At 34.5% G+C, this 23348-nt stretch overlaps 2 protein-coding genes across 8 annotated transcripts; one reads left to right on the forward strand and one right to left on the reverse strand.

The window, feature by feature from the left end:
- The first annotated feature begins 1008 nt into the window (after positions 1–1008).
- On the forward strand, positions 1009–4699 carry LOC18445991 (uncharacterized). Its single transcript, XM_006856117.4, has 5 exons — positions 1009–1543; positions 1996–2073; positions 2238–2340; positions 2428–2564; positions 2915–4699. The coding sequence occupies exons 1-5, from the start codon at positions 1202–1204 to the stop codon at positions 3146–3148; spliced, it is 894 nt and encodes a 297-aa protein (XP_006856179.2). The 5' UTR covers positions 1009–1201; the 3' UTR covers positions 3149–4699.
- On the reverse strand, positions 3784–21605 carry LACS2 (long-chain acyl-CoA synthetase 2). Of its 7 annotated transcripts, none has more exons than XR_016048394.1 (19): positions 21356–21605; positions 16226–16289; positions 15981–16070; positions 14894–14947; positions 14058–14106; positions 13143–13219; positions 11699–11738; positions 11514–11608; positions 9189–9353; positions 8158–8268; positions 7959–8046; positions 7783–7849; positions 7580–7668; positions 7369–7486; positions 6511–6756; positions 6135–6274; positions 5217–5399; positions 4298–4417; positions 3784–4099 (listed from the first exon to the last, which is right to left on the reverse strand). XR_016048394.1 is itself a non-coding variant. In XM_006856116.4 (19 exons), exons 1-19 carry the CDS (start codon positions 21499–21501, stop codon positions 4052–4054), a joined length of 1977 nt encoding a protein of 658 aa, XP_006856178.2. In that variant the 5' UTR covers positions 21502–21605; the 3' UTR covers positions 3784–4051. The 7 variants fall into 7 exon arrangements, 4 of the variants coding, with proteins under 4 accessions (XP_006856178.2, XP_088712919.1, XP_088712920.1 ...); XR_016048393.1 differs by having other exon boundaries at positions 7580–7671; XM_006856116.4 differs by having other exon boundaries at positions 7580–7655.
- Positions 21606–23348: the final 1743 nt, after the last annotated feature.

Here is a 23348-nt window from a genome sequence, read left to right on the forward strand (position 1 = left end):
TTTCGATAACATATAATAACCAAAATACCCCTTGAAGCTTTCAAGGGTATTTGGTCATTTTATACTAGTGGGTTTTTGCTGGTGCGAGTTTAATAGAGGCTTGGACGTCCAAAATTTAGTGTCAAAATAGTTTATAGAAAAAAAAATTAAAAATAAAATAGTTTAGAGACGTGACATTGTGATTGGGGCAATTTAAGCCCTCCATTCAGAATGGACGGTTGGAAAAGGGGAAGTATATAAGTTTTATGGAAGCATATAAAATTTGCCCGTGAGTAGGTAGGTGTTCCTTCTAAAAAAATAATGAAAACTAACCGTCGAAATGTTTTCTTACGAGAATTATTATTTATAATTTTTAAAAATTGCTTATTTTTCATATTCATAAGTTAGAGATTATGTCATTAAAAATTAAATCCAAAAATCCATCTCAAAAATAGATTTATTAATAGGCCGGCTTTTCTACGCTAGGCGGCATAGAAACCGGGTCTGTAAAAGAATTTACAAAATAGGGGTCACTTAAACCCGGTCACCCCAGTCATGGTCCCCACAGGGAATGGCTTAGCCCGGCCCATGTCGGTTGAAGAGGCCTCACCATGGCCCAGCCGCCGTGCTAAATATGATTTAATGGGCTGAAGTCCACCGAAGCCGACCTGCGATGTCCTAGCCCTCGGGCCACATTGTGTATCGTTGACGCGAAAGAAGACACGAAACTCGTGCTTCTAATTTCTGCCACTCCGAGAAACCATTCCATTCTCTCACTACACGCCAAAAAAAACACACACACTCTCTCTCTCTCTTAAATGGACGGTAGCTCCGGGGTCGACGTGCGAGAGCCATGGCGGTAAATATGGTATTCCCTTTCCCACTACTCCCTTCCAGCAAAAGCCACGTGATGTAAGACTGACACGTGTTCGGTCCTCAGCTGCGCCGTACCCACGAACTCTTCAATATTCCCAATAAAAAAATAAAAATTAAAAGAAGAAAGGGCAAAGCCCCTCGACCTCCAAACCCGCCTCCATTGGACTTTAAATTCAAAACCCACCCCTTTCCTCCGACGTGGGAAAATAATATGCTAAGAATCTTCTCTCTCTATAAAAGTGCACACTCGCTTTCTCGCTCTAAACAAAGTTCAAAAGAGAAGCTAAAGGTTCAGAAAAAAAAACTCGCTCTCTCTTGAAAGGAAAAAGAAGATTCAGATTGAGAAATGGTGGCCTTTAGGGCTTACTCCCCTTTGAAAGGACTACAGATCGAAGAACCTCTCTCTTCTTCTCTCTCTTCTTCCTCATCATCTTCGAAGAACTGTAGAGTGAGAGTGAGGAAGGGCCTTCATGGGCCTTGCGGTAACAGCTTTTGTGGTGGCGGCGGCGGCGGTAAAAAACCTGTGATGGCTTCGACTACGGAGAGTTTATTAGTGGAGGAGAGGCAGGCAGAGAAGAGTGTTGATCTGAAGCCGATTGTGGAAGAGTTTGCGGGTCGTTTGGTGAAGGTTATGAGGAATTTGAATGGAAAAGCTTCGAGATTCAGAGCACAGAGATTTGTCGAAAGGGTATGCTCCATCCCTCTCTTTCTCTCTCTCTCTCTCTCTCTCTCTCTCTCAAATCTGAAGCACATTTTTCTTTATCTCCTCTCATTCTCCTAAGTCTCGACCACATCGCACTTCTCTCTCTCTCTAGCCTACAAAATATTATGGAAAATTACAACCCTTTTATTTTACCGGTATAACAAAAAAAAAAGCTAAAAGATATGTAGTATTTATGCTGAAGGACTAGCCTTGTGTTTTTTTTTTAGTTTTTCCCACTTTAAGGCCCAAACGTATGCAGTATTTATGCGGAAAGACTAACCCACTCGAATTTTTTTTATTTTTTCTGACTTTATGCTTGATAGATCAGGTGACCATTTGTTAATTTTATATCTGTCAATAAAATTTAAATTTTTTTTATAAATGACTCTTTGTTGGCACGTGTGAGCAAATAAAGAACTGGTCGTCAACTTGCGCAGGCCATTATCGATTGCCGGTTTTTCACACTTATTGGCGTCGCTGGATCACTCCTTGGTTCCATTCTTTGCTTTCTTGAGGTAATTTCTACGCTTCACAACTTCTCTCTCTCTCTCTATCAAACTCGGTACCGCGATTATATTATTTCTAATTTATTGCCATTTGGGTAAGTGAATAATTATAATTATGGAATAAAAAAATGGAATTTGCTCTCATGAAAGAAATAATGTGAATATGCATGCAGGGTGTCTTCCTCGTATTGGAATCGTTTGTGGAGTATTTTAAAGTTGTCATGTGGCGAAGGTCCGATGAAGGCCAGATGGTCCTCCTGCTAATGGAAGCCATAGGTCTGAATCCATTACCATCTCTCTCTCCATACCCGCCTTTAAGTAATCTCTCTCTCTCTCTCTCTCTCTAACATATTTTTCATGCAGACATGTTTTTTGTTGGAACTGCAATGCTCATATTTGGAATGGCGTTACACGAGCTTTTTATAAGATCGAAGGACATCAACACAGAAAATGAATCATCCATGTCAAGCTCCAATCTCTTTGGTCGCTTCCATCTCAAGGTTAGTAGTACTCTTCCTATATTTTTAGTAGGGATGGCAATGGACCCGGGTCTGGGCATGGGTCCAAAAATTGGGCCATGCGGTTCGGCCCTTACAGGCCCGACTCGAATATTATTATTTAAATAATATTTAAGTAAATATAATTATATATTTTTTAGTTATAATGTTTAAGTAATACATATATTTGTTCAACAAAATATTTAAATATATTTTTAAATTTTTGGGTTGAGTACAAGCGGATCTGGATCAGGGTCCGGAGGGACCCATACCGACATAGTCATATTATCAAATCTCTCTCTCTCTAACAACATCAATAATAATATCGAGAGTTTTCAATGGGACTATTTCAGGGTAGACCAGCATGGATGGAAATGGGGTCAGTAGGGGATGCAAAGACAAAGATAGGGCAAGCAGTTGTGATGGTTTTGCAGGTTGGGGTGCTTGAAAAGGGCAAGAAGGTGCAGCTCCTTAGTGGCCTTGATATGGCCTGTTTTGCAGGGGCAATTTTGGCATCTGCAGCTTGTATCTTCATTCTCTCAATGCTATCCTCATCAAATAGAGGCCCAATAAGGTGGTGGAAATAGAATCTATGCAATTGAGTTCACATGTGGAGTAAATGAAAACAGGAAAAAAAAGAAAAGAAAAAAAGACTGTAAACAACTACAAGGTTTTTTGACAATTATAGTCAAGGGAAATAGGGAAAAGAAAAGAATAGATATAGACAAATATAGGATCAATTTGTATCTTCTTTTTTTTTGTAAAATATTCTTTGTCAGAAAATAAGGTGAGAGAACTCTTTTGTATTAGAACTTATTCATGCAAAAGAAATGTAAATTTTGCTATATGAGATGGCAAAGTTCACAAATGAATGCATGCATTGTATGGATTGTCACAAAGGAAATCATGGTTTTAATCGATGGTTTGGATTATCTTGAAGCCGATGTGCTTTTCCAGATCTCTAGTGTATGGGAGAGTTTAGAGATCTGGACCGTTAACTGTATAATCTTGAGTGACTGACAAAAAAAAGCCACCTGCTCACGATTTGAGAATTGCTCACCTGGTCCTCAAAAATCACTGAAACAATCACAATAAACCCATTTGAATATTGATAACTGAGCCAGTATATCTCTGGCTTTTGTTGAATCTCTGTGAAAATCAACACCCATTATTCTGGTTTATTTTGAGCTGAGCAAGAATGAATTAGTAAAAGAATTGCCCAGAGTGATAAAGGAGTGTTTTCATATGTACTTGCAAAAGAAAATGTTTATTTTCACCAAAATTATTTCATACTTTTTTACATCAGGTACTTGGGTACTGGATTTCAATTTCAAACTAAAGCTTAAAAGGGGAAACCTCTCCATTGATGACAGATCCATGCATTTGATATCAACATATAACTATAGGTAAAATTAATTATATCTGCCTCTCAAAACCAATTGTATGCTTACTGAACCCGTACACCTTAATTGACTGTGAATTCAGCCTCTTCATGCTTTGGCCCCTTTCGCTCTTCTGTATAGTTCATCAATGAAATCCTGCAATATACCAAGACAAAGAAATTAAGAAAAATGTTTCAAAGAAAAATGAATAAATAAGTTTTTTCTTAGTAAAATAAAATAAATTGAAAAAACAAATGTGCAAGTTTTATTTTCATGATTTGTCTTGTACACTTATTGAAGTGTAGTGGTTTAGGAATATGGAAACAAAGCTAATCGTCTGATACATGTATGCACCTTGTAGAATTTAAGAAGCTGGGGTCTCTTCAGTTTGAAAGTGGGGGTTATCAAATCCCTCCCTATGTCAAAAGGATTCGGGTCAAGATGAACTGCTTTTAATATTTCGAAACCTCTGAGCTGCAAATACAAATCAAGAGAAGATAATTCATTCAGTTCTGAAATGACGAAGAAGATAATGATGATAAAGACAATGGATTGAGAACATAAGCAGAAAAGTAAGTTCCTCCACTTATTGAGACACCTCAGGTATCATTGAGGCCATTTTCGTCCAAGCACTTATGCTGGGAGAAAGCATATTGAGGCTGGTTATTTATTTGTTAAAGATATTTCCGCTAAAGCTGTATCACTGGCACATATTCTACTGCCTCATGCTGAGAGAAAGCATATTGAGCCTGATTATTTATTTGTTAAAAATATTTCCTCTAAAGCTGAATCACTAGCACATATTTTACTTCCTAGCAATGTTACCGATCCCTCTTTAGTAAGCCCATGATTATCAATTATCATAAGTTCTAGGAATGGACTCAAGGCATAGTGGTCAGGGTGATGAGAGTCACAACATGATGTCATGAGTTCCATTCCTACTATGGATAGCGGACTGTTTTTCTGCTGATCTACCCAGAAAAAAGAAAATTATCATAGTTCTTGGTCTATAAGATATCCCATCTCCAACTTTGCCATAGATTTCAAGTTTGAGGGGCAGTTGTTATGATTGTACATCTATTAATCAGTCTATTTGTCTTCCAACAATCATAGTTTTTATGCTCGATTGTACAAAATACAAAATAAAGGGTAGTTGAATCATTTGTATGATAATTAATATCTCTTCCTTCAACGTCAATGAATGAAAATTTTATTTAATTGTGGAAATGCTCTAACGAACAAGGATTGGATCATCTAAATAAAAATTTCTTACATTATTATGCCGTCCTATGTTGTTGAGCTCATCAAGAATGTATTTATTTGCCTTTGGATTCTTGCAAAGGGATTTAAAATCTCCAGCTATGCCACAAGTGCTTGCCCATTTCTCAAGAGCTATGTCATCAGGAACAACCACTGCCACAAGAAATGACTCAAAGCTATTCCCATAAACCCATATCTGCAAAATCCAAAAATTCCATTGGGAAGAGAGAGAAATAAGATAGAATGAAAAAAAGGGTGAAAGTATCTAAAACATTTATTGCTAAGCCAAAACATATAACAACAAATAAAATATCACTGACTTATGTCCAATTGTTATGCCCCTTTGAGCAATTTAAATACTCTAAAAAAAGGAAGGGAGGAGGTCATAAATGGGGAAAAAGGCAGGTGTTTTTCTTTTCTTGCAAGTTTAGGGACATTTTAGCAGCTTTTTGTCAATGAGCAGCATTACAAAAGGGAAGCCTGTTAATAGTAGAGCACACTATGCTGGGCTGTTTTTCGCTTCTAAATGAGTGAAAAAAGGCCCCATACCAAAATTGGGTCTGTCCAAAAGGAGCCCTAGCTATGTACGTGTGTTCTAAGAAATATTCCCAGCTAAGTGTATAATGTCGCATCATTTTATATAATGCTTCTGATATCTCCAGATTTTCACTCTAATTATCTTTTTTCACTCTAATCAGTTGTCTGAGACGTACATTGTCTAAAGTTGGAACTGTAGAACATGTTTGAGAAGGTTGCCTTTCACTTCCTTTTCAATTTACTGTTGTCAATGACATAAAGCTAATTAACAGCTACAAGGCTCTCTAAACCTAGTCTAAACAGCATAAAAAAATGTAGGTCCGATGACATAAAAGTAAAACACATTTCTAAAACATATGACATTGTTCATGTATGTACAACAGTTGGAAATTACCGATGCGACAAGAGAAGAGCGGCTGTAGACACTTTCAAGGTTCTCCACTGCAATATATTCTCCTTGGGACAATTTAAAAATATTCTTTTTCCTGTCAATAATCTTCATTGCACCACTGGGCAGCCACTCACCAATGTCACCTTCATCATCACTAGAATATTAGTACATAGAATACACGGAACATAAAAGATTCACACACACTCAATGAGAGACACAAAACACAAGCATGCATGAACAAGATCCAAGCATTAACACAAGTACACGTCATTATGGCCATCACATATGGCGATATACAAGTAGAGAACTTTCAATGAATGTGTAAATCTTAATTACAATTACTAGGTAAATGTTCGATCAGATCATTATGCAAATTTACCTGTATGGAACCAACCGTCTTTGAGAACCTCATCAGTTAGGTCAGGTCGCTTATGGTAACCTGAAAACAAGGTTTTCCCCCTCAAGCAAATCTCACCACGTGGTGTATCAGAAAGTGCATCGTAACCCATGTCAGGAACAGATTCAAGCCTTGCCTCAATGGTTGTAACAGGAATCCCAACAGTTCCCGACATAGAAAACTCATTGGCTACGGATGTAAGACACCCGGCACAACTTTCAGTCAGACCTGCAAACCAAACAAAGAAGAAATATAAGCATTCACATCTATAAAGTAGTTAGTTGTTATGGTGAAGTAACATATGATGAAATCCTGCAATATTTTTCGATTTTTGCAAAATCCAAACTTAATAAGGTTCTTATTATATCATTGACATATGAAAATTTTCAGGAGTGCAAAAGAAAGAACTGTAGCTAGATAAATAAGTTGGAATTTTTACTCATTCCTGCAATTTGTGACCCCTTATTTTCACATTAACCTGTTTTGTTGAATGTCCTTTCAGAGTTTGACGACTTTAAGGAAACAGAGAGACAGATATAAAGTTATTATGGAGGTAATATGTCCTGAAACAATTAGTACTGTACAGTAAATATCATATAGACAACTATATCTTTCAAAATCTTGACTATTATGCGTTCACACAGACAAAGATCATATCATGACTAGTCAAATAACTCTTCAGGGCCATTTTTTTGTGAATCTAGTTATTGTAGTTATGGTTTCTCCATTAGATTTCAAAAAAGGTTAAAAAACTGATATTCAGGTTCTTCTAGATTGATAAGGGGAAGTGCTAAGCACTTGGAATTAAAATTCAATGAGATACTGATGCATATTGCCTACCATATCCTTGTAATAGTACGCTACAACTAGAAACTCTTAGAAACTCCTCAATGTGCTTAGGCAGTGGTGCCGCTCCGGATAGCATCATGCGCACTCGTCCCCCAAGTCCTTGTCTAATCTACTCATTAAAGACAGAAAACCATCCATTAAAAACTTTTTCAGAGGCATTCCATAAACCACATAAACTTCTGCATGATTTTAATATGCTCACTTTATTGAAAACAAGTTTATCAAAGAAAGGAGCAGCTTTGTCTTGTTTCAAACCCTTCTTCATATTGTTCAGCTTGCTGTCAAATCACACTGCTACATTAATAAATGTCATTTAAAATTTTGAATTGTAGCACATTCTTATAGATCAGATAATGAACTTTGTTTATCTGTATGCTATTGACGGCGTTGTACCATGAGACTTACTATTCATAAGCATATTCAAACAACTTCTTTCTTAAAGGCCCTCCCATCGAAATCTTTGTAGTTATGCCTTCATTGTAAAACAAGCAGAGTTTAGATATAAACAAATGAGACAGTTCAAAAGAGAGTTATGCATACCATTCACTGAACCAATAAAATCCATGAACACTGGAACAAACCTGTATATATGCGGTCAAAAACCCGGGGAACCCCACAAAATATTGTTGGCTGTAACTCTTGAATATCTTCCATTAAATACCGAATGTCCTAGTTCGTCAAGCAATAGAATTGAATATAAGCTTACTTTAATGAAGGATAAACAATTGGAAACCAACAAAATCATGTACAATTTCCAAGTATAGACAAATTTGTGAGTACCCCTCGCCAAAATCCGATTGATCCACCCTTGAATATGAAGTAGGTCTCAATTATCTGATCAAATATGTGGGCTAGAGGGAGAAAAGAAAAATAGGTATCCAGTTCGGTTACCTGCAAGAAAGAAGTAGGTCAATTTTCCTTTCCAGTCCATTTAGAGAAAAGTAAATGCTAAAATTAAACGAGAATAAAGGAAGTTCATTTGTTTCATGTCTGGCCAAATGTGCAAGTATAAATCAAGGGCAGTTTTATTGATCAATGCATCCCTAAAAGTGACAGATTTTACCTTCTGTCAAAGTTAGGAGTATGTTTTCAGTAGTAAGCTTACGAACCTTCACACAAAAATAGTAAGAAAGGGATTTCCTATTTTCTTGAAGATTCTGGAACTATCTCGACCAAAATATTGCGAACATGCATAGTAACAGAAAATAAAGACAATGAACGAAGTTGCAGAAGTCATAGGAATCCCTGTTTCGAGGATTTGACAAATTCAAACTCATGGATGGCTTATTGTTTCCTTGTCAACTATGAGCAACTTATTGTTTCATGTTACCACAGCTCCTGACAATTTACTCTATAATGCGTGTAGTTGTCTCTGAATGATATCCAAACAAGATTGTCAGCTTATTACAAAAGTTAACAAGATCAAGCTACCATAAGTTTTCCATTGCATATTCAAAACCGTTTTGCCAGCACTAGCACAGCATTCCAATGATGAAATGCGTTACAAATATAAGAAAGCGGCAATAGCTAGTAAGAGCTAACTGCCATATGATAAACAATCACAGGTAAATATATAAGAGCAATAATACTCAATCTGGGATAAATTAGACTGAGAATGAATGGTTAAAGTGATAAATATCGAGGAATCATTCACAATAAGAAAATACAGCAAAGAACAAATAGGAGTTATGATCCATGTTATCAACCAAAATTCTCTCAAATGCTTGCAACTAGGCACCAAAATTGACATAAAGATGCTTAAAAGATATCAAATCATACATAACAATCATGGTCCAGATTGAAGAACTTACAACTTTATCAGTTTCCAAAAGAAGATGTTCAATGGTAAAAATTGCTGCCATGATGGCCTCATTTGATAAGAGAACACCTTTTGGATCTCCAGTTGTTCCACTTGTGTACATTATCGTGCAGATATCACTTTTCCCCTTTTGAGGAAATTCATAAGTTTCACTCCCCTATAGCACAAAATGTAGTTAGATGATAGCTTGCACAAAACTTCAAAAGAAAAAATAACTAGTTATGATCAGTTGATAAAATAAAAGCTAATACAACATCAAAGGTGAATTGAAAATCATTTGATAAAATAAAAGGTAATACAAGATCAAAGGCGAGTTGAGAAGCCATTTTTCAAAATCTGTGTCATTAAGTGCTCAAATAGTAAGCAATGAAAAAACACATCCACAAGGGCAATAGCATCCAGCTAATGCATTATAACCACTCCGATCACATGAAGGATGCCAGGTTCCTCCTACTCAGGTGATCCATAAACACATTGATTTTGGTAAAAGTCACAAAATATAAAAAAGATAAAAAAAAAAGGAGTTTCCAACATTTCTGAGCAGTTTCCATTCTCAATAGTATTACATTGAAAAATTCAAATGCAAACTTGAATCTCAATAGCACTACATTGAAAGATTTAAATGCAAACTTGAAAAACTTCTATTTTGAAAATCCAGACCATTATTGCAATTATGATCATTACCTTGCATTCTGCAATGAGTACACTTATTAACTCAGTGAAAATCTTATTTAAGATGCTCGTCGCTATCCTAGTTAGTAAGATATATATATATATATATATATATGGATGATACTACAAAATGCCTATAGGTGAAAATGAACAGTAATTTCGTCTACCCTCATCACCATCCAAACTTCATCGTACGGTCACAGTTGTCCGGTAGTTTTTTAATTTTCAGTTTTTTTTTATAGATTAGAATAATCTGAAATTTGGAGTGTCTATTCACCAAAAATAGGCGAATCTAATAAAAATGTACAAAAAATAATTTGTAAAATATAAATTGATCAAACCACCCCTATAAATTTATGGGGGTATTTTGGTCAATTTATATTTTGCGAATTATTTTTTTCATATGCGCCTCACTAAGATGTACATATGCTCCAAATTTCAGATCATTCCAATTTGTAAAAAAAATGAAAAATAAAACACTACCGGACAACCTTGACCATGCTATGAACTTTGGACAGTGATGAGCATAGGCAAAATCACTGTTCATTTTCCTATATATATATATATACACCTCAATTTCTAAGGGCGTTATTGTCACAAAGCCAAAGGAAAGTGTAAACAATACTAGATATCTTGAATAGGAATTATACGGCATGCTGGTGAAATTCGATCAATTGGTGGAGTTGATTGATCCAATGAAAAGTATGGTTTCTCAATGGAAAGCAAGTATGATGCAATCAAAGTTTCAAATTAAATCAAATTAAATTATATGCTTTCTGGATTATTGTCTAACTAACGGCACAGACATGCAAGTCATATACATGCTATCCCATCAAATGGGTCATTGAGCAACTCAGTTGAGACATATAACTCAATCCAAGTCTCTCTTACATCAGGTTTCCCTTATTTTACTTCAGAAGCAAAAAAAAAAAAAAAGAAGTTCATTTCAGTAATGAAGATAGATTCATCCATCTGATCTGCTCAATGTATAATCAGAGTAAAATAACAGACTTTCAAATATGTATGAAAAGAAAAGCAATTAAACTCTATTTGCAGCAGGTAAGTTTGCTTAGTTTAGAGTATGATGTTTCACTACAACATCAAGGTGGCAGGCAACTTCATGATACAAAAGGCCATAAGATGCATTGCCACACCTAAAAATACAAGTTGGTATACTTCCTCTCAAAAACCCAAAAAAAAACAAAAAGCAGAAAAGAAAAAAAATCTCCTCAAAATAATATTCTGCATAACACATAAAATGATAGATGAAATCAAATATAGCAAAGGTTGCATATATTAATGTCCTTTATGATACTTCTGCTCTGCTAGGCCTTGCATGTATACAAAAGATATGAGTCATTTGACCTTGAACATAAGGGGGAATTCGGCATTTATCATGTACACAGTGAAAAACAAACTTGAACAATGGCAAATTAAACTCGTTTTTTCTTTATTTTTAAGAATAATATCATCATCACTGAAGTCATAATGTAACAAGTGCATTGTTGATATAGATAAACATTTAGTAACTACGTAGAAGCCAACACACTGGACATGACAAAATGATATGACAGTAAATAAGAATCATCATCAAACATTTAATATCCCAATGAATCAAGAGAAAGAAAGCTGACAAAGACCTCACCATGGAAATAAACTCATCCCATGAGTAACATGAGACCCCAACTTGTTCAGCTTCCATTTTTTCTTGGCCTGTAACCTTCCCGAAGCTGACTAGTGCTGAAGAAGAATGAAAAAATCATATGATACTAGTCTCACAGATCAACCTCATATCCACTGAAACAAAAAATTGATAGTCTCTCAACGTACTCCGTAGATATTTTGTGCAATTTGATAGGCATGATAACATCTGCATAAAACATTGATGGGAAGATGTCAAAACACCAATGAGAAAGATCCAAGAAGATGAAAACAAATACAAATGAGCAGAAATTTTGAATTTTGAACCATTTACTAAAACCCAAAAATAAAATATGAACAATAATTTGAGTTTTAAATTAAAATTACTCAATGGTTATGTAATAGTATTACCAGAATAAGTAAAAATAAAAGATATCAGCTCATTGAAAACCTAAACTAATAGAAATCCCCTGAGGTGTAAAAAATATGCCAAGTCCTGTTTTGTGAGCAATCATGTCATTTCAAAGTTAATAGATCTGAGGATTAGTGACCCTATCACAATGATTAGTTTCTGTATTATGGTTACTAGACCATGCAACGTTCATTGCCGACACTCTAGGGGATCGAGGTAAGGGAATCATGTATCTCCTGTTCTATGTATGATTCAAGCGAAATTCCAGTCTCCTACTAGGAAGGGCAGCAGCCAAGTAGGGAGATGAAGTAGAGTTACGATTTATATATATTTAAGAGATTGTAGAACTGTTATTTTTAGGAGAGCACCATTTACTTGGGCTTTTGCTTTGCAGCCTACAGATAAATCTTTCAAGACGGCATTTGATCAAAAAGGGGAAACATAACCAGACAAGGATTATGGGGTGAGGTTCATCGATGGCATCATAGAGTCATCGTAGTTGTGCCTAAGGGAGATCTGGGTATCAAAGAGCTCTTCTTGCATCTCGTTTACTTTGGGGCATACACAAATACATGAGGTACCTACTGGTAGTCAACGGAAAAGGAGATTGCATACTTAGTCGAGGAGAAATTGCGGAATAATCCGTTCATTGTGACAGAAAGTTGGTTTACATTCTGACTGACTAATGTTTTTGAAGGATTCATATTAATTTATGTTTTGAGAGTCAATGGTGTGCATAATGACAGGAATTGGCCTTGCTTCAAAAGACCTGACCAGAGGATTTGAGCTTCCTGGCACAAAAGGAAACCATGCATCTTAAATCTTGTAGAAACAGAAGCTAACTTTCTGTTTGAATGGAGTAAAGAATAAGTAGAAAAAATTTCCAACTCATTGAGTGCCAATGAGCAAACCTTTTTCAGCATGCAGTAAACCTTTTCAGCATGTGAGCCCTGTATGCACATGTATGCAAATGGATGTAGCAGTTGTCTGCTATACTTTAAAAGTGTATGTGAAGTGCAAGAGACCTAACTACCCAAAAAAAACAAGAGTAAAAGAGACAGATACGGTGGACATAACCTAGCTGTATTTGAGGATCATAAGTTGCCCTACAAGATCAACCTTCAAGATTCAAAAGCTTAGAGAACATTTGTGAGTTAAGGATATGTATAATTGTGGATGTAGTACTAGACATGCCAATAGTAGAAGGGATGATCAACATACAGATTGAATCTTGTTCTGTTGCACAAAAGCTATTGACACTTCAGCATGGTTGATAATAAACTCGATTGCATGGGCACCTGCAACAATATAATAGTTTAGATCACAGGTACCAGTGAAAAGCTAAGTTAACAATCGATATAAACTTGCAACCATAAATCAAACCATGTTATATATTCTAGTCTACCCATAAGGCCCATAACAACAATCATGAAGAATGTTGAATTGATAACTAAGCATGTACAAGTAAATGACACGTTTGAGTAAGTCTATTAGTCATATCTGGGTACAACAAATCATCAAGTTAGGTTTCTTTGGCAAGGTATATTCAAGTGTGTCCACCGCATCCAAATTTTATCATTAAGTCAAATTAGCCTTGTCTGGTGCTGAATGACCCCAAGTGATTAATAATTTTCAAGTTTCCTGAGCATGCCAGTTTATCAATTATTCTTATGGTATCAAATAAAAGAATATGTACGACGAAACTTATGTACATGAAACTTATGTGATAAATTCATACATCAAAAATATGAGAGAGAGAGAGCGGGCATGCATACAAACTACAACATATTCCAGCATCTATCATCTTAACAACCATACGGTATGGAGCTAGACAACAATGAAGCCCAGAAGGTACTCATATTTATCGCTGGGAAGAGGAGAAAAATAAAACACTGAGGCAGCATCACTATTTTACACCAACAGAGTCTAAAACAAAGTCAGCATAGTGAAAGGACGTGATTTAAACATTATGTTTATGATCTTAAATAGAAGTGGAGAAAATTATCCCAACCATTATCTTTATCAGCAAACTTAAGTACTACTTCCACATGATTATACTGATTTTCCTACAGAGCTCATTGAAACATGAAATAACCACAAAGAATAATAGACTACACTGTCAAAATCAATGCCTACCAAGGGTATCATATAAAGGAACATAACAGAAACCCTGGCTGTTGCAAGCCTGCAAAAAAATGTAAAGATGTGCCACAATGAGATACGAATCAAAATCAAAAATCTGGCATATATTGCATTTGATTAAAGAAATAAAAATGTAAATAACAAATACACCATAAATTAACAGAGGACCATAGTTACATAAAAACACAATGCACCTATAAAAAATGCTTGGGTAGCATGTATGCAGCATGGTTCTAACTTAAAAATCCGTTTCTCTATTAACTGGAGGTTTGCTTCTAAATGCCCATTTAATTTTGCAATATTGGATGAATATTTCTAATTCTAAACGCCACTTCTAGAAAAGGATCATATAAAGGAACATAACAGAAACCCCGACTGTTGCAAGCCTGCAAAGAAATGGAAAGATGTGCCACAATGAGATACAAATCAAAATCATATATCTGGCATTTATTGCATTTGATTAAAGAAATTAAAATGGAAATAACAAATACATCATAAATTCACAGAGGACCATAGTTACATAAAAACACAATGCACCTATAAAAAATGCTTGGGCAGCAAGTATGCAAGCATGGTTCCAACTTAAAATTCTGTTTCCCTATTAATTGGAGGTTTGCTTCTAAATGCCCATTTAATTTTGCAATATTGGATGAATATTTCTAATTCTAAATGTCACTTCTAAAACCATTTCTAGAGTTATGTGCAATACCACGCCGTGTTCATCTCATATTTGTATAGATGGGCACTAAGTGCATGAGCTCATATGCAATGTAAACTATATACGTAGCTACATACAAATTTAAGGACACACCCTTAGTAGCAAAACATACTTCCATTGTGATAATCCATTCTGGACAATTTGCACCATAGATGCCACAACTTCCCTGGGAACACATAAAGTTCTGCAGTGTTAGTTTCAAAAATTATAGTGACATAAGAGCCTCTTTGCATGTATGCACTAATGCAAACAGGCGTAGCAAACTGCCAACACGATGCACCTAAACTTTGCAGGAAGGCCTTACTGGCTCTTTCCGAAAGTAAGCATAAAGCATTGTTTGAAACAGGTAGAGCTCCCTAAATGAGTTTGCAACAATTTTGGAAGAGGTGACTAGTGAAGAAAATTTTAAATTTTTCTCATAGGAAATGGAAATAATTTTTTTTTGAGGGCCTCTGTGTCAATCCTCAGACAAAGGAAAAAGTCAAAAAAAAAGAAAAGAAAAGAAAGGAAAATAGTAGTGCAATGCCATGATTTATTAGAAACATATAAAGACAAACACACTAGAGAGAAAACTTAGAATTATGTGAAATATTATACGGAAATCTTTTACAGAAATCCTCGCAGGTAATCTATCAAAGTTTCTAAACTTCGCTCAGGCCTCGTACTGGGCCCTAGGCTGACCCGAGTAACTTAGCAAAGTCCACTAAGACTTGGCAAAGTAATGCACAGGGCCTAAAAAATTTAAAAAAAAAAAGAAGAAAAAATTTGCTAAAAAATAAATAAAGATTTTAAAAGTGAAACAAAACCAAAAACAATATAAAATTTCTAAATAAGTTGAAAAAAAATTAAAAAACATGGATTTAGTAAAAATTGATTTACAGTTCAGAACATTTCAGAAAAATCCAAAAAGAGGAAAAATATAAAAATAGGGTGTATGACAAGAAAAACACACAAATCATTATAAAAAAATCCAAATTACATATATAATTTTTGTACATTGATCCCACAAATTTGCATAACTTTTTTTTTTAATACGCCATGTTGTACCCGGGTACTCTCTCGGCAAGTAGCCTAGTCGGAATAACTCAGCTGAGTCCAGCTCTAGTGTCTGAGTGGACTCAGCTAAGTAGTTAAACACTAGTGTCTCCATGTCTATAATTTCCAAAAAACTATTTAATGGATATAAGACGATTACATACCGGAACTGCGCCGCATGCCCTGATAGCAGAACCAAGTAGGATTGATTTATTGTACACATCCTCATATGTTTGCCAAACGTATCCACCCACCTATATATTTTCCTTTCTTCAATTAGAATAAGCACCTCGCACATCAAGGAAACCAGAAAAACAAAAACTACAAAGTGAAACGTAGTAGACTTAGAAGAGATAATGGCGAATTAGTCGTAACATGACATTGGAACTCATAGTGTTTCATATTATACCTTCTCCACGATAATTTCGCGGTGACCAAGCATGCGATTTTGAGGATTCCGTTTCACTGATTTTCTGAAAAATCAAAACGATTCCAAATAAATAAAGATCAATTCATTTCTAGCATTCAAATGAACTTGGTAAATTTTATGCCAATAAAATTAGAGGCCTACAGAAAACGATTTTTCTTTGTCCATTCACAAATTCAAAAAAGAAAAATATAAAATGCTTCTAATGCTCAGCATAAAAATAACCCAGCACAGTTTACTACTATTTTTTCCAAAAAAACCAGAGAAATCAACTTCCAATAAACAGATAATTCTCTCGAATTCGTGATTCCGTTAGAATCTAAAAGGAATTCAAAGCAATATCGGCCCCTTTTCTCTATTCTCAAGCTTCCCCTTTTTCTTATTTGTGGTATGGTGAGAGCTCTGAACCAGTATATCGAGTAGAAAACCTTCATGAAATTTCGGGGATTCAGCAGTCGAGAAAGCGGGAAAATGGAGAGGGGAAAGTAAAAATTCCTGGTCATGAAGACCATGGAAAATGAATGGTCATAAGCATTAATCGCCGTCCCATTGCTTAATGGACAGTCATGGATAGTCGACTTGAAAAGGACGGTCCTAATTGCAGATCTTATCTCTAACCGTCCATCCATAGATTGGATGGTGGAAGAAACACATGGCCACACAAATTTGTGGTCATATGGGTTATCAATACCGCCTTGTTAGTCTGTTATGGGATACATGTATCATCTTGTACATGTCAATTCTATTGCAAATAACTCATGATTATTTGTATATGATATGCAAAAAGTCACAATCATTATTAATAGTTAGAGGAGAAATTGGGCAACAGGAAATGCGCTATTAACTAACTTCAAAATCCAAAAAAAAAACTCTCAAATTTTGTGAGACAAAAAAATTATTGATAATTAAAACGGATTGTGACTTTCTTGTACCAAATGTAATAGTCATATGCAATATCATAAGTACTGGTAACCCATTACTCAAATAAGTAACAACCGATGGTCAAAATGAGTTGTTCAAGTCTCCACCATCCATTGTTAAATATGGTAAGAAAATATGATGAAATTATTACACTATTTCTATGGTAGATGCATGATAGTCGTAAATCCTTAAGAAAAAGGGGTGTCATTAAAAAATTGATTTTTCTTATTTTATTTGTGTGCCAAATTTAGAAGGGTTTTTTAAAAAGGAAAATTGTTTCATGCGGGTTGGACCGTATTTCTACATATGCGTTCCAAAAAATGTAAAGCATTCGTTTTAAATATGGATGCAAATAGTATTCGATCTAAAAACAATAAAAATTAATGGTCTAAATGGTTTCTTATTAAAATTATTATTTTCAATTTTAATTTATTTTTTTTATATTCATGATGCCTTTAAAAATTAGGTCTTAAAATCCATCTCAAAAATAGTTTGCTAAAAGACCCATATTTCTACATATGCGAGCTTGGCCGCATAGAAACCGGATCCTTTTTAAAAATGGGATTTGAAAAAAAAGACTATTTATCTATTGTACAAAGAAGGCACAATCATTTTGTCCCTTGAATTTCAAAATAGAAAGTTGTAAGAGTATCATTGATTAGGCAAAAAGCTCCAAAAAAAAATTTTGAATTTCGTGACTCACTCCAAGTCATCGAATTTAATACTTATGTATGTTTTATTAGACCCTTTTATTTTTTTTATTTTTATTTTTATTTTTTTAATCACTAATTCAAACCAATTCAAACCTGTCTAAATCACTAATGGAGCAATCTGGTACGGATCTATGGGTCCACTCCAATAATTCACGGTTCAAAACATTGACAAATACTAATTAAGCCAAAGTCAGTTTGGATTTTGAGAGAGAGAGAGAGAGAGTGAGTGACGGACATGACGTAAGACCCAACTGGATCCGATATGGACTAAGATGGACCCAAATCTTGACTTGATCCGCCGGGTTGACTAATCTAGCCCAAATCCAGACCTAGATTGCCGACTCAACCCAATTGCTACCCAGGGCACATTTGGTTTGTGCATAAATAGTTTATAAAAAAATATTTTCACTTGAAAATTGCATTTTATACATTTGTTTGATGTATAATGCATATGCAAATACATCTCATTGTAAAAACTTTTACCATGAAAATGGTCTAAAATTCATAATAAAACAAAACCTCACCTCTTGAGGTGAGGAAATATTCCCCACATTTCTATTTTCACACGTGGATTCACTTTTTTTATTTACGATTCAGTATTTACAATACAATATATATTATATAATATTTTATTTTTAACATATAACATATAAATAATATTTTATATGAATAATATATTATTTTATATTATAATATATTATATAACACTATATCGTATATTAATTTATATATTACATTATATATTGTATATTTTATTATATAATTATTTTATTTAAGTAATAGATATTTACAATAAAATATATATATTATATAGCATTTTATATTTAATTTTAAAATAATATTTAATATTTAACATTTAATATTTAAATAAATATAACTATATATATTTAGTTATAATATTTAAATATTGCATGCATAGATTTAATAATTTATAAAATATATTTAAATACTAAACATATGTAACTCATTACACATTATTTTTTAAACATGTTAACAAACATCGTGAAAAGCAAGTTTGTAATAAAAGCTTTTCTTACAAAAAGTTTACATATAGAAATATTTTTTATTGAAAAATATTTATGCACCAACCAAACGTGCCCTTAAATCAAGACTTTACCATGTATCGTATATGGAAGGGTCTAAATGGGCTAGCTTTTGGAGACCCACTCACACCCTTGGTTCATTAAATCCACTTCCAACAATCAAAATTAATCAACAAAGAAACTATATAACGGGGTGCACACATGTTTAAGGATGTCTACCTTTATCAATTGACAAAAAATGCGACGCATGTAACTTGCATTTAGAAACATAAAAAACTTTTTCATAACATTTTTCCTTGAAATCCAATTGTTCAAAGTGCTATTTTAAAAATTTACCTTCTCTTCACTGATACCGTCAAAAAAGCTAACTCCTAATCTACTTGAAAAAACAGGTAGATGCCGATCTTTCCCATTGAATTACCCAAAAAAAAAAAATTTGTTCGCCTTCTCGTTTCTTTAAACAATTTAGAGACGTATTGTGTTGCTAAGGGTGATTCTAAAATTAGTACTCTTGACATTAATATTGTGTCACACCAAAAACTGGGCTTGAACTTGAGTGGTTAGCTGCTTATGTTTAGCCGTTCTACATCTCAAGTTCAATTCCTACCACTAAACTTTCCCAAAAAAAATATGCCATACCAATACATGTATCCTTATCTTTTTAACCTATAGTTTATAGAAACCCACGTACTCCAATCTCATAAAATCATTTCTAAAAAAGCCAAAAGAAATCAACAAGAACCATTAGAATAGTGGTATTTGATAATATCGTATTAAGGAGCACGTATACCATGCTCCCTCTTGGAGCACAGTTTGCTTCTACTCTCTCACTTAGATGACCTAGTTGGGAGGGATTTTTTCAATCTAAAATTTTGGTGACCCCCTTAGAATCATCAGATGATTATTTTAAAAAAAAATTCGAAATTTGAGTTTTTTAATACTTAGATTTCACCTTACAGTTTCTATTCAATCTTGAGACATTATTTTTTCAAGTGCTTAAAATATGCAATTACGAAAGATTTTGTATTGAGGTTAATATATGTGTTAAAGAGGTAATATCCCCAAAATTTGGGATCCTTAAACCAACACTAGATTGGGTTTTACCTAAGGGAGTGAATGGACAGTGTACTCGGGAGGAGTAGAATAACTTTTGGTCATAATAAATGTCCATTGCAACCGTGGTAGTTGAGAACATGATATACAACATTTAGTGTCTTGTCCCTGTCCTGGATAAGTGGCGAAGCCAACTAGCTCAAAACTCTTTCATAATGCCAACAGTTATAGCCATACATTAATGTCTCTTTTCTCCATGTTTTCTTCTTTCTTTATTGCTTCTTATTCTATAACTCATTTATGACCATTTGGAAATAAGGCAGCATCTCGATCACCACAATAAAATAATTACCTAAGAGAGCAAATCAAAATAAAGGAACCCTTCATACATGTGTCCACCCACTTGACGATCTCTAGCCATCCGATTTTGATAAGATGGTTTTGATTTTTGATCTGACGGCTGGAAGTGTGGACCAAAAATAATCTAACAGGTTGTATTTATTAAGTTATAATTTATCAATATATGAACAATCTTGATAGCTCTTATTAGTATCAAACAACTGGATGTGCCTAAAAAATGCATGGAATGTATGTGTGGGGATGCATGGAAAGCTCACCCTCAAGGATGAATCTCAATAATAAAGAAACCACTCCAATTGTCAAAAAATCAAATCCCATCCATTGATTAATATAAAAGGAATCTCTCTCTCTCTCTCTCTCTCTCTCTCTCTCTCTCTGTTCCTAGACAAAGATCCTTTCATGCATTCAACAATGTGGTTCAAAAAATTTCCATCAGGCCTGAACTTTAGACTGTATGAGCTTTCCATGATAATCAAAACTGATTTTGTTTACATGTAACAAATAAGAATCTACGAGAAAAGGCAAAAGAAGATAGAAAATGATGGCATGGAGCATAATATTTATTTCATCTTTCATTTAAGATTTATAATCCACAATCACAGAGAAAATTCATAAGAATCACTGTTTCAAATTCCATGATCTCTGAAACTTCACCTGCAATTAGCCCCCAAAACTACAACATTAGTAATTAGAAGAGGAAAATGTAAATTTCCATATAATTAGCAGCAAATGCCTTAAAACAAAATGCTACCCATTCCAATCTTTTGAAATGCTAAATGTCATTTGCAAACCTAAAGATAATATCTCAAAGCATTTCAAATAAAAATTTGTTCAAAACTTCAAATATTTGGAAAAACAAGCACCATGACCCATGTAAAAAAGAAATACAAATATATACACATTTTCATGAAGCCTTCAAATATCAAATATCTTTACAAGAACCTAAAGGACATCATAATTCAGAACATTCATCTTAAATTAAACAGAAATCAAGAAATGGAGAAATCAAGATTGATCTAGACCTGAACAAGTCCCAAGGCGATTCAAACCCTTCCGGCACCTCCATTAACCCATCCTTTGCATAAATGCATCGATAAACAGGTCCAGCCGACGGCCTCTCACCTTGCGCTGGCTCGGCTTCCCCAACCTTAACAGTGTAAACCTCCATTTCCTCTCAATTCAAGCGGTTAGCTGAAAGAGCAGAGCTTCTTCTCAATGGGAAAAACCAATTACGTGCAGGTGAAATGAGAAGAAGAAGACGCCTTGTTTGAATGAAAGAAACAGAGAAAGTTTGCAATAAATTTAGGGGCTCTGATCTGAACCAAATTTGGCGGTTTTTTATGATTTCTCAGGCTTTTGTAGGTGGGAATTCACCTGTCAAATTAAATTGAAGAAGAGGGGAAGGAATTTTTTTGAAAGGAGGAAAGTTACTAAAATGCCCCTACGATGATTTCCCATTGATGGGATGAGTATAAACGCCAAAATATTGGTTGTGGGGTAGTTTGGTCATCGAAAATTTCTGTGACCCACTGTAGCCGTAAAATAGGATGGCAATGAATGCCTCCTTTTTTTCATCTAATACCCAGGTTGGTCCTTGTGTAATAAACCAATTGAATGTGCAGTGCTTTTTGGGGGATCTAATTGACTAATTTGCCCAAAAAAATATAGTTAATTAAGGAAAAGCATTTGGTGAGTCAGTAGGCACACATATCTACTTCAGTTAGAGATTTTGGACCCAAAATATATCTTAGATCTTTGTGAGTTTCAATACTGCAAATCTAAAATACATTTTCATATCTAATCATAAAATTTCAAGCTTAAAAAATAATGTGGATCAGGTAGATCTATAAAAACATGAAATTCTTAAAAATTGACTGTCCAAAAATGCAACACAATATGTGCTATTTTCAAATCTTGAAATTCATTTTTTTTTCTTGTCCATGCATCTTGAGGTCGAGATGATCAATTTGAGGATATTTGAGCATCAACACAACCTCTTCTAATGAAAATTTCGAGGTGTGCTCTAATTTGACTATTTAGAACCTCGGCTCTATATAAACTTTTCCTTGTTTAAGCTTAAATCCATGTAAATCTATTTTTGCTTGAGTTTCGAAAGGGAACATAATATGATAATCTTTAAGACATTAAGTTTTCAATTTTATTACCATGGAGGTCTAGATGACTGCCACAAACCTTTAAATTTAAAATTGATGTCCAAAATGATTATCAGTGTGTATGTTTTCTCTCCTTTAAATGTCCTCACTAGTGATTTAAAACCCAAAGTGGTAAATTGGATCGGGCACTTCAAAAATTGGTATGGATAAGTGAATTAATGGTCCGGATCGTTGTTTTATTGTGCAAAAAGAACTACGAATCACCAAAAAAAGCACATGAAAGAATTGTGAACCTACCAAAAACTGGTCTGGAAGGTGAAACTACAGTCCGGATCTCCATTTTACTGTAAAGAATCACTATTTTACCATATAAAACAGCTAGTTCCCATTTAAACATGGTCATCTTTCTATTTATATGTAGAACTGAAACAGGATGACCGATTCTCAGGTCGGACCGGACGATCCTGTGCTACCCGTTTTCAAATCACTGGTATGCAACATTGAATAATTATGCGTGAACCTATTTCTCCCCCAAAAATGAAATGCATCAAAAACAAATGTGATCCAAAAAAGATTTTATGCTTTAGAGAGAGCACTACATTCTCTCCTACTAGTAAAACACCATCGGAGTACCTACAAGACTGGTTTTTGGGGATGTAAGACCTAGCAAACAACTTAAGAAAAAAAAAATTTAATTTGCAAACACCCCGTTGATGGTCATGAGAAAAGCCACGCCACAGGATTGAATGCAAACAATCCAATTTTTGGACATCCGATCTAGGTGTATAATTCAAAAGACTCTTCTAAGAAAGTTGCATTTTTTAAAAATTCATTTCTTTCTCTAACAAGCATACTATATTTTTCACTCTCGTAACTCAAAGGGAAAGGGGAAGGCTCCAAA

This window comes from Amborella trichopoda, chromosome 13 (assembly GCF_054954075.1).
Source record: "Amborella trichopoda isolate Santa Cruz 75 chromosome 13, AtrichopodaSantaCruz75HAP2 v2.0, whole genome shotgun sequence".
Taxonomy (NCBI): Eukaryota; Viridiplantae; Streptophyta; class Magnoliopsida; order Amborellales; family Amborellaceae; genus Amborella; species Amborella trichopoda.

Coding starts and splice junctions, on each gene's coding strand:
- LOC18445991 (XM_006856117.4), top strand. CDS start 1,202: ATGGTGGCCTTTAGGGCTTACTCCCCTTTGAAAGGACTACAGATCGAA. Junction 1,544..1,995: donor CACAGAGATTTGTCGAAAGG/GTATGCTCCATC, acceptor CAACTTGCGCAG/GCCATTATCGATTGCCGGTT. Junction 2,565..2,914: donor TTGGTCGCTTCCATCTCAAG/GTTAGTAGTACT, acceptor GGACTATTTCAG/GGTAGACCAGCATGGATGGA.
- LACS2 (XM_006856116.4), bottom strand. CDS start 21,501: ATGGAGGTTTACACTGTTAAGGTTGGGGAAGCCGAGCCAGCGCAAGGT. Junction 7,487..7,579: donor ATAAACTTGTTTTCAATAAA/GTGAGCATATTA, acceptor TTTAATGAGTAG/ATTAGACAAGGACTTGGGGG. Junction 4,418..5,216: donor ACATAGGACGGCATAATAAT/GTAAGAAATTTT, acceptor TTGTATTTGCAG/CTCAGAGGTTTCGAAATATT.